General features: G+C 38.0%; 1 protein-coding gene across 1 annotated transcript; it reads right to left on the bottom strand.

Annotated features, from left to right (window-relative positions):
* Positions 1-8,806: 8,806 nt before the first annotated feature.
* On the bottom strand, positions 8,807-10,150 carry LOC132363403 (double-headed protease inhibitor, submandibular gland-like). The gene is made up of 3 exons (XM_059919111.1): positions 10,084-10,150; positions 9,463-9,476; positions 8,807-8,932 (listed from the first exon to the last, which is right to left on the bottom strand). Exons 1-3 carry the CDS (start codon positions 10,148-10,150, stop codon positions 8,807-8,809), a joined length of 207 nt encoding a protein of 68 aa, XP_059775094.1.
* Positions 10,151-11,935: the final 1,785 nt, after the last annotated feature.

The following is an 11,935-nucleotide window of genomic DNA, read 5'->3' as shown; positions in this document are numbered from 1 at the left end:
TTTTCCTCCTGGTGTGTGCTTAGAATAATGCTCTGAGATACTGCTTCAGGATGTTGCCTTTTGATACAATCACCAGAGAAGAGGTTATCAGGATATTAAGACCACTTTTGAAGTGAATATTCATCTCCAATATACCTATTGTATGCTCCTTCTCCGAGAACAAATGCTCAGGAATAGTTAAACTTTGGTTAGTTATAAATAAATGTATAGATCTCAGTGACAGACCTGTGACTACTTAGAAGACAGAAGTAAATCAGAGGTTACTGTTTGGGAATAATTGTATTATGTTAGAATGGAGGTATTTTAAGTGTCTTGAAAAGGCACCTTACCTGACGATTCTCTCAAAATTTTTTTGTTTGAAAGGATACAAAGAAAATGATGAGGCCGCTAGAGGCTTCTAGACAACAAGAGCTTCTCAATAGAGGAAGCAGGTCTGTACTTGGTCATGAAGCAGAGAATGCCTCTTGGAATTAAGATAAAGATTTCTAATACTCCAGGCCTGCTTGGCTGTGCTGAGAATCTTCTGACTTGGAAAGCTAAACCCTGTTGGAGCATTCTGAGAGACTGTATAGGGAGAAAAAAAGAAATACTCTTATCTCACAGGAGTTCCAAAGCTATTTTCATCCAGACACAGAAAGGGAGAATTCAGTGAGCAAATCCTCCCTTGGGATTGCCTTTCCTTGTAGCAGCCTTTCCGACCCTAAAGAATGGTATATGGAGGTTCCAGGTCCTGACCAAAGACCACATTGAACTCTCCCTGTCTTCCTGATCCTGCAAAAGTGACCTGGTCCTCCCTGTGTCCTAGAGGCCTTTTTCTCTGCTCTGTAGCATATGTTGATAGGTAATATACATGAACTCCTTGCCTTTATGCTATGGTGTAATATTTGTTATCTGAGACACTGAAATGTTTCCACAGTACTCCACTCTCCAGGATGTCTGGAGGCTCCTGGCACAATGTCCAGAGCTGTCTGCTTGGCCCGCTCCTGAGACAGTCTATGACTCCATGTTTTTCTAAATACATCCCCATCTCTTCCTGACATCTTCCCTGGATTCTTTTAGGAATGGAGCTTCAACAGTGGAAGATCCAGCTGTACCAGAACACAATGCCAGATACCCACTCTCCCTACAACGTGTACCCAGGTTGACTCACCTCAGAAAGGAAGTGAGATGTAATGTAATTCTTTGTGGCTGGTGCCTCTCCTTTAAGGAGCATGTGTTAGAGCCTCAAGAGGGGATAGAATAGCTGCGTAGGAGAGAGAAGGCACTGATGCGTTGTGTGCTGGGCTGAGCAGGCCCTGGGAGGCCAAACATTTAGGATGAGTCAAAGACAAACTCAGCAGGAGGTGTTGGGGAAGGGAGCACAGAGATGCCTACAGGACTTGGGGGGTGGGAACAGATCGCTGGCCAGGGCAGCCCTGGGTGGGCAATCCAAAGAGGCAATAGCAGAAGAAACATACCACAGTAGGAAAGAGCATAGAAGAAGTATCGAATGTTCCAAAACAATAATTAGCGCCTTTGGCCAGAATGAAAAATGTGGAAACAGCTGAGGAAGAGAGGAGGTTGCCGTGACAGATGAGGTCTGTGGATGCCATTTGCAGTGGGTCCAGCCTTGTCCTGTAGCAATCCAGACCTTTACAGCTTTGTAACAAGGAAGATTCCTTTATCAGAGCTTGGTTTCCTCCTAATTTCTGAACTTCCTGCCTCTATGTTACATTTTGTAGAAAACAATTCTTCTTATGTCAAGGAAATACAAGTTTAGTCTAGAAAATTCAAAAAGTAGAAATATTAGAAAAGAAATAAAAAGACAAGAAACCTCAAAACCCATAGATAACTGTGAAACATAAACTGTATTGAATTATATCTTTCCAGTTTTTAAAAAAAATCTATATATACATACACAGAGATGAACATATATATGTGTTCTTGTCATATTTAATCAAATTTTTGTAGTATATATTGTTTTACACTTTTTTGACTTAGAAATGTACTGTGACATTTTCTTGATCTTAAATATAGTCATATAGAACATGAATTTAGATGCCTAGTGTCATATTCTATCACATATATGGATTTTTATTATATTAATATTCTTCCATAGTTGCTCAATTAGGCTGATTTCAATTTCATTATTTTTAACAATACTGGAATGAACAAATTTTTATTTACCTCAGTTAATTTGTCTCATTACTTCATTTCAATAAAAGCATAAAAACAGACCTACTGGAAACTTCCAGAAAGGACCTGGGTCACTTAGAATATGAAAGAAGTGGTTTTCGTCCAACCTGTGGGCTCTGTAAGTCTAATATGGAACAATTTGAAAATACCCTGTCACCTTCCTAAGTAAATTGGTCATCTCCCAGTTCAGAGAGGTAGAGACATCCCATTGTTTAGGAAGGATTCTGGACATAAAAGCAAAAGATCAAGTTACAATATTTTTGTCAACTTGAAAAGTAATTTTTCCTCTCTGGACGCAATTTTCCCATTTGCACAATGGGGTAATCAAACCTTCCTTAAGGAACTCTTTGGAGGTTTAAGTGAGCTAACATTTAAACAGCTTGGAAAACTGCCTGCCTCCGCTACTGATATGGGCTTTATAGGCTCAGAACCACAGATTCACTGCATTGTATGAGTATTCAAAGGTAATAATGAGCGTGAAATTACTTCCCACCTGATAACAAATAATTTACATTTTTCTCAACTTTGCTTTGTCACAGATTTTGTTATTAGCAGGGTATCACTGGTTAAATGAGTTCCCGTAGGCCTTCTACTGTCTGGGATTCTGGTTTGTCAGGAGTTGTATGGGCCCTGGAAATATAGCAGTGAAAAAGCATGGCATATTCTTTACCTTAATGGAGCTTATACCTTGGCAAGAGAATATTATTAAGTAAATAATTACTCGTGGAAGGCAGACTTGAGGAAGCAAATTTTAACATTTGAGTTTCCTGACTCTTGTGACATTCCAGTATGAATCATGGCCCCTCTGATTCTCATCCATAACAGCAATGAGAAATCAAACAATAATTTCCACAAATCCAATATATTGACTAGGTAAAAGTGAAGCAAACTTTCCTAAGATAAAAGGAATTGCATATTATCAATATGTGGCCCTGTTTAATAGCTGCAAAAATAAGGTAACGGAGAGAGGTCTACAAACAGTATTTAATCCTGTAGATTAAATACATAAAGGAAAATACATAGAAGAGGAAAAAACTCAAGCTAAAATATTTTTAGCTTTTCCAAATTCCTCCAAATTCCAGTTGAACTAATTAATATTGGGAGAGGAGAGTAAATAAGACTGAGGGATCACATCTTCCTCAAAGAATCCTTAGTCTTTGACTTCCTCATCATCTCTCATACCCATGGTTGAATTCCAGAAGCTACAATTTGGGGCTTTGTTCCTAGATGTCAGGCTTCTATTCCTAGCTATGAAATAATTCAGTTTGTATGTTCCAGTGTCACCTCAAATGAATATTTTAAAAAACCAACTCCTCACTCTACAGTCCAAAGCAGATTCTTTTTTTTAAGTTTGTTTTTTTTGAAGTATAGTTAATTTACAGTGTTGTGTTAGTTTCAGGTGTACAGCAAAGTGATTCAGTTATATATATATATATTATAATACATGTAACATATATACTTTTTCAGGTTCTTTTCCATTATAGGTTATTACAAGGTATTGAATATAGTTCCCTGTGCTATACAGTGGGTCCTTGTTGTTTATCTGTTTCATACATAGCAGTGTATATTTGTTAATCTGAAACTCCTAATTTATCCCTCCCCCACCCTTTCCCCTTTGGTAACTGTAAGTTTGTTTTCTGTGTCTGTCTGTCTCTGTTTTTTAAACAAGTTCATTTGTATCATTTTTGTTCTTTAGATTCCATGTGCAAGTGATATCATATGATATTTATCTTTCTCTACCTGACTTCACTTAATATGATAATCTCTAGGTACATCCATGTTGCTGCAAATGGCATTATTTCATTAATTTTTATGGCTGAGTAATATTCCATTGTATACATGTACCACATCTTCTTTATCCATTCATCTGTCAATGGACCTTTAGATTGTTTCCATATTTTGGCTATTGTGAATAGTGCTGTTGTGAACATAGGGGTGCATGTATCTTTTTGAATTATAGTTTTGTCCAGATATATGCCCAGAAGTGGGATTGCTGGATCATATGGTAGCTCTATTTTTAGTTTTTAAAGAACCCGCCATACTGTTCTCTATAGTCGCTGCACCAATTTGCATCCCCACCAACAGTGTAGGAGGGTTCTCTTTTCTCCACACCCTCTCCAGCATTTTTAATGATGGCCATTCTGACTTGTGTGAGGTGATAGCTCATTGTAGTTTTGATTTGCATTTCTCTAATAATTAGCAATGTTGAGCATCTTTTCATGTGCCTGTTGGCCATCTATATGTCTTCTTTGGAGAAATGTCTGTTTAGGTCATCTACCCATCTTTTGATTGAGTTGTTTTCTTTTTTTTTGTTTTGTTTTGTTTTTGATATTAAGCTATATGAGCTGTTTGTATATTTTGGAAATTAATCCCTTGTCAGTCGTATCATTTGCAAATATTTTCTCCCATTCTGCAGGTTGTCTTTTCATTTTGTTTATAGTTTTCTTTGCTGTGCAGAAGCTTTTAAGTTTAATTAGGTCCCATTTGTTTATTTTTACTTTTATTTCAATTACTCTAGGAGACGGGTCCAAAAACATTACTGCGATTTATGTCAAACTGTGTTCTGCCTATGTTTTCCTCTAAGAGTTTTATAGTATCCAGTCTTACATTTAGCTCTTTAATCCATGTTGAGTTTATTTTTGTATATGATGTTAGAGAATGTTCTAAGTTTTTTCTTTTACATGTAGCTGTCCAATTTTCCCAGTGTCACTTAGTGAAGAGACTGTCTTTTCTCCATTTTACATTCTTGACTCATTTGTTGAAGATTAATTGACCATAGGTGTGTGACCAAAGCAGATTCTTACCACCTTTAGGGATGTGAAAATCCTTCACAGGATTTAACCTAAGACTGCATGTTCTCCAGTAGAAAGGAAAGTCAATTCCACTGCCCAAACCATAGAACTTTCACAGTCTAGTCCATTCTTTAACCAATTATAACTCCACCACAGTACTAAGCTGCCATTCTTTAGGTCCCCAGAGCTGTTTCTCCATCACAGGAAAGCCACCACACAAGTGATCCGTCCCACCCTGGACCGTAGGGGAAAGTCTTTCCCTTCTCAGGATTTTTTATTGAAGCCACAGGACAACATTGTCCAGACTTGCATATCTGCCTAGGAAAATTTTGTTTAGACAAAAGCAGAGTTTACGTAAGTAAACTCACTTTTTCAATTTATAGGTTAAAAAAGAAAATTATGTAATTATTGTATAATTACATATATTTTTAAAACATAGGTTATATAATGTACTCTACAATATATCCACTCAACAATATGTAGACTTTGTCATTGTTGTTGTTTATAGTTAAGCAAATTATTTATTATTATAGGATCAACACCCATGTGCCCACCATTCCAGTCATGAGCTAGAATGACCATCATCCTAAAAGTCTCGCATGTGTTACTGCCTGAATATTTGTATCCCCCCAGAATTCATATGTTGTAGTCAGTCCTCAATGTGATGGTATTAGGAGGTAGAACTCTTAAGAGATGATTAGGTCGTGAACGCATAGCCCTCATGAATGGAATTAGTGCCCTTATGAAACAGTGTCCGGAGAGCAACCTTGCCTCTTCTACCATGGGAAGACACAGCAAGAAGATAGTAGACTGTGAACCTGGAAGTGGGCTCTTACCTGACACCAGATCTTCTGGTGCCTTGATCTTGGACTTCTAGAACTGTGAGAATATAAATTCCTATTGTTTAAGTCACCCAATCTGTGGTATAGACAGTTCCCTACTTATGATGGTTCAAATAACAATTTTTTGACTTTATGGTGATGTGAAAGCAATATGCATTTAGTAGAAACTGTACTTTGAAATTTGATCTTTCCCTGAGCTAGTGATAAGCAGTACAATACTCTCTTGTGATGCTGAGCAGTGAGCCACAGCACCCAAGTCAGCCATACAGTCACCAGGGTAAACAATCCGTATGTTGACAACTATTCTGTACCCATACAACCATTCTGTTTTTCACTTTTGCAGTATTCAATAAATTACATGAGCTATTCAACACCTTATTATTTTATAAAATAGGCTGTGTGTTATATGATTTTGCCCAACTGTAGGCTAATGTAAGTGTTCTGAGCACATTTAAGGTAGGCGAGGCAGGTAGGTTAGGTGCATTTTCAGCGTATGATATTTTCAATTAATGATGGGTTTATCGGGATGTAACCCCACCCTGAATGGAGGAGGATCTGTATTTTGTTACGGCAGCCTGGCATACTAATACACTAGCTCATTATATGACTAACAGCACCCTCACTCACCCTCCACACTGATGCCAGAGTGATATTTTTAGAAACCAAATCCGATCTTGTTCAAATATTTAACTGATTCCATCAACAGAAAGCCCCCTCATGACCCATGCTTATCTCTCCAGTCTCATCTGCTCTGCCTTTTATCCCAGCTGAATTTAAGGACTGAATTCCCAGTGTTTCCTGCTCCTGAACATCCCTGTGCTTTGCTTCTCGTATTTATCCTACTTTGCATGACCTTACCCACTTCATCCATCAGACTGACCCCGACTTCTCCTTCAAATATCAGTTTACTTTTGTAACAGTTTCATGGCGACATTTCTCTCCCTCACCCACCACAATGGGTTAGGTGCCCATCCTTAAAATGAACTCTCTTTATTACCACAACCCCCTGTTTGCCGTTCTCTTATAGTATCACATTTCAAACTCTATTAAAATTATTGACTTTCCACTCACATAGCTCTTTACCCCTAAATTATCTCTACATTTGTGTTCTTGAATTTTTTTCGTGCTTTTTTAAATAACTTTTTTTACTGTTATTAGTGTTCTTAAGTCCCTAATGTTCTTTTCTTAACCTGCTAATTAGTTGCAGTATTAGAAAATAACCACATGTATATCAATCTGCCCAGTTAAGGGCTACGAATAAAGTGTGTGGAGTCTTCCTCTGGGTAAATAAATTATACTTCAGGTTTTCTGTTTAGGCTGGCCAGGTGTCTTATCTATGACTACTCATAGTCATAGATAATTTCTAGAATACATATCTGAAAATAGTTTTTCTCGATGAAAGTGAGAAATTGTTAAAACATTTTATATTAAGAATAAATAAAATTTCTGTGTATACTTACACATTCATCATCATGAAGTTTCCTAAGTTGAGATCCTTTCTATCTGGAAAAGTAGATTTTATTGAATAGGTAATACAGTTATTTGATATTTCATAATCTATGGAGTAAAACATAGTCATATGTCATTCTGTGTTGTCTGACCTGAACTGAGAATGAAGAGTGCTGGTTAATATTCTACCCTAGTTAGCTGATATTTACCATTAACATCTTTGATAGATGATCATTTTGCAAACAAATAAAAATATAAAAAGTAATATCAACATTAAAAGGAGATTGGGCACTTTTAAAATAGTTCACGAATATTCAGATGGAAATCAAAAGCATAATATACTGTGCAAACATTTTTGCAGTTTTAAAAGAAAATGTGCACACATACATCTCTGGCACTTACAATTTATGTAATTTTGTTACAGTCATTTCTCCTTTCTGAGTATTAGATTTCTTCCTTCTAAAAAGAAGATATGAGGTAATATAATCAATACCATCTCAGTCTTCAGTCTCTTATGGTTTTATTAGGGCATGAGTTTGCATATCCTGAGAGACTTTATTTTGGATAACACTTGCTATTATATTTGACTGTAAATTTTCAGAAGGGCTAGAAAAGAAGGAGGAAAATGATAAAAAGGAAGAAGAGCTTATTTCTTTGAGTATTCACTCTGTGTCAGCTGCTTAGCTAAGGTTTGACATGTTTTATCACAGTGAATCCTAAACACTATTATAATTTCTGTCTTACTGAATACAGAAGTGTGTAGCAGATTGGGTATTTGCCTAATGTCACAGATATACTAACTGCAGCGTGGATTCTAATCCAGATGTCTGACACCAAAGCCCGTGATTTTAACTACTAATCAGAAAGGAGTGAATTCAAGTTGTTGGAATGAAAAAAAAAAAAGTTGTTGGAATGGCTGGTAATAACCATTCTTAAAGTCTCCTAGAAGCTGAGATGTTGTTTATAGTGAGGACTTAATACTTAATGGGTGGGGCTGGTGGCGGTGAGGATTCCAACTAATTCCAACTATGCGTTTGGGCTTTCATTCTCTTCCCTAGACTTTTCCGGACAATCAGGGAAGCAACATGATTCTCCTCTGGGGTATGAAGAATAGATCAGTCTTATAACAGTGTCCATGGCTAACAGCCCAAATAGAGACAGCTGTCTTCTGAGTTTCCACTAAGTGATAAGAAAGATATAACACAGGAGATTCATGAAACTTTGACCAAGAATACATTTCCTGCCTGAAACCCAGTTTCCTTAAATGTAATGTGGGAATAAAAATGTCTATATGTAACAGCTAATCTGAAGGACATTGTATAATATAAATGAGAATTTGGCTGGATAGCAAAGAAATATATATGCACATATATCCTTACATATAGCTATTTTTTTTAAAACAAAGCAATGTCCAAAGAGTACTGGAGGATCATGACAAAAGGTAAGATTTGTCAAACCATGTTTTTAAAAACCAAGCAGATTTTGGCCAATGTGAATTTTGTGATCATAGAACAAAAGCAAAACAGGGCCACAAATTGAGTACTATACTTACTGATTTAGCATACAAAACATGCATTCATTACTGTGAGTTTTCTGATCTATGCCACATAATGGTCTCCATTCCCTTGTGCGTGCAATCCTGGCACTTTTTCTGTTGTATTTGGTGCAGTCCACCTGTAATTGGAAGAAAAATAATACCCTACATTCTCTTCCTTCAATTCTGCCGTCATTCTCATATTGAGATGGTAAAGAGGGAGAAGAGAGTAGGAAGAGTACTAGACTCTTCAACTTTTCAGCAAACATGTCTAGAAGATCTTTTATGGACCAGGTGCTGTGCTGCAAAAATAAATCAGACCTAGAATAGTCCTTAAATGACAATTAGCAGTTTAAGAAGGAAATATTAATCTCTCTTTTTAGGGTTATAATGAGAGTCCAGTGGGATAATGAATGTGAAAAATACTGAGAAAAGTTTAAAATGCTACCCAAAAGTAAAAGTTTACTTTATCTGCTCTTCTCCTTTTGCAAGGAGATTGATTTTGCAACCTTTAAAGAAAGAAACACCACCAGGAAAGTACAGTAGGAACAGTTTTACATCCTAGGGAATTATTTCAGCCCACTGTGAGTCAGTTTAGCTACTTTCATGACTCATTTACACATTAGCTCTGATTTCATTTTGACCAAGAGCATGCCGAAAAGGTACTCACCTCTGTCCCTATTGCTTGATCACCAGAAGAGAGTAGGATGAGATTCATTTCGAGAGAAGGAATTGGAGAAATAGTAAAATCCACAGTTAGAAATGCAAAGCTGAATTCATTGTTTCATTGTTCATAGTAACTAAAACCCATTTCCCAACATCCCTTGCCCAGGCCAGACCTAAAAGAGGTCACTTCTTTACTCAGGGCTAACTCAGGGGGAAGTCAGAGATACATGATCCTGACCAAAAAAAAAAAAAAAAATGAGGTGGTGGGGGGAATCTCTGGTCATTGGAGAAAGGGTTGTCTTAGGTATCCAGGAGATCCTGTGGGCATGCCCAGGGTAGAGTTGGGGTTATGGTCTCAAAGTTGTATAGGTGGTTTCTGAAAGGCCAAGTCAGAAACCTGAGAGATCCCGATGAGGAACTGAGCAGAAAGCTCACAATCTTTTTATTCTTCTCAGTCTCTCTTCCTCTTCCTCAAGGTCTGTTTCACCCCCACTCTGTGGATTAGACCAATCCAAATAGATGTCTTCTAAATTTTCTTTTGACTTTAACATTCTATAATTACTGAAGGCTGAATATGTTGCAGTTAACGTAAAAGCATGAATATTAAAAAGGAATCCTAACTTACCAGGTGGAGTGACAGCCCATGTAGTGGCTGCCACAGCAAGGATGACAAAAGCAGTGATACTCTTCATAGTGATGATGAATGAGGGTAGTAGAGAGATGCTGCTCTGAGGCAAGAAGTTCAGAGAGAAAGAGAGAAACAGCAGTCTGCCAAATACACATATATATATATTCAAGGCAGGGTCCCACCCTCATTAAAATTGGCCTTTGCAATGATGATTGGCTGTTAATCCAAGCTAGGGTATTTATTTCATTTGTCAAGGAAAGCTTCCTTATTATCTTGAGCTACAGACAGTTGGAACAGTTACATCCTGAAGCTCATCTACCAGAAGATGTTTTACATAATAACCCTTTGATCGCTCAGCAAATATAATGGTGTGGCTATATTTGAGAACAAATAAAATCATAGGTGTAGTAAAGAGCAAATAGACATTTAGATGATTTGTAAAGGGTATTAAGATTATATTAAATGCAGGAAAGTTGAAAAGGATCATAGAAGCACATTTCTTTAAAATGTACTGTAGTAGACAACATTAATAGCACTGTAAACCTTGCTTTTCTAGAGCATGAACACACTTTACAACATTTTATGAAGGCTTGTTAAATGATTAACCTTATGAAATAAGAAGAGCAGTATTATTGCTATTCTGCAGATGAAACAACAAAATCAAAAACATTAAGTATATTCTTTTGGGCTTCCCTGGTGGTGCAGTGGTTAAGAATCCGCCTGCCAATGCAGGACATGTGGGTTCGAGCCCTGGGGTGGGAAGACCCCACATGCCACGGAGCAACTAAGCCTGTGCCCTGCAGCTACTGAGCCAGCGCTCTAGAGCCCGCGCTCTAGAGCCCGCAAGCCACAACTACTGAGCCGGCGTGCCACAACTACTGAAGACCGCACGCCTAGACCCCGTGGTCCACAACAAGAGAAGCCACTGCAATGAGAAGCCCATGCACTGCAGTGAAGAGTAGTCCCCGCTCGCCGCAACTAGAGAAAGCCCACGTGCAGCAACAAAGATCTAACGCAGCCAAAAATAAATGTAAATAAATAAATGTATATTAAAAACTTCATCTTAAAAAATATATATTCTTTTTAGTCACATACTTAACAGTTGGGAGAGCCAGTTCTTCCAAATCCTAGGCCTGTACTTTTTAAAAAAAAACTAGGGAATTTATTAAAAGGTTGCGTCATTGAGGATATTTTGTCCCCTTGCTCCACACCAGTGAAAGGCAGAAGTGCTGAGTAAATGTTCAACTAGTCGGACGTAACCCATATGTCACCTGCTCTTATGGAAAACCCTGATTTTTGCACTGGGCCAATCTTGAGAGCTGACTATAAGAGCAATTGGACAGGAAAGCTGGTTCATTCTGCCTGAGCTTCCTTCGTGGCTGATTTTTGTCCTACAAATGAGAACAGGTGTACCAGTGATTTGCTCAGCCTGGAAGCTCCCATTTCCATCTACCCTCACCAATACTGAGTGTGTTTAATTTGGGATTATTGGTGGGAGAAGAAAAGGTTATTTTAATCTGAATGTATTTTGTTATTAGAAGAGCTTTTGCAGTTTTTACAAATTGAAGGATTGTGGAAAATCTGTGTTAAGCAAGTTTGTTGGCACCATTATTCCACCAGCAGTATTTTTAAATTAAGCCGTGTGGCTGACAGGGTTTTGGTGCTCCGGCCTGGTGTCAGCCCTGAGCCTCTGAGGTGGGACAGGCAAGTTCGGGACATTGGACCACCAGAGACCTCCCGGCCCCATGTAACATCAATCGGCGAGAGCTCCCCCAGAGATCTCCGTCTTGACACTAACACCCAGCTGCACCCAATGGCCAGCAGACTCCAGCACTGGACACCCCATGCC

Source organism: Balaenoptera ricei, chromosome 3, assembly GCF_028023285.1.
Source record: "Balaenoptera ricei isolate mBalRic1 chromosome 3, mBalRic1.hap2, whole genome shotgun sequence".
In the NCBI taxonomy this organism is placed as follows: Eukaryota; Metazoa; Chordata; class Mammalia; order Artiodactyla; family Balaenopteridae; genus Balaenoptera; species Balaenoptera ricei.
Note: the sequence above shows the minus strand (reverse complement) of the source record. Positions and strands in the feature narration are given on the sequence as shown.

Bases quoted from the DNA above. Each gene is read 5' to 3' on its own strand.
- LOC132363403 (XM_059919111.1), bottom strand. From the start codon at position 10,150: ATGAAGAGTATCACTGCTTTTGTCATCCTTGCTGTGGCAGCCACTACA.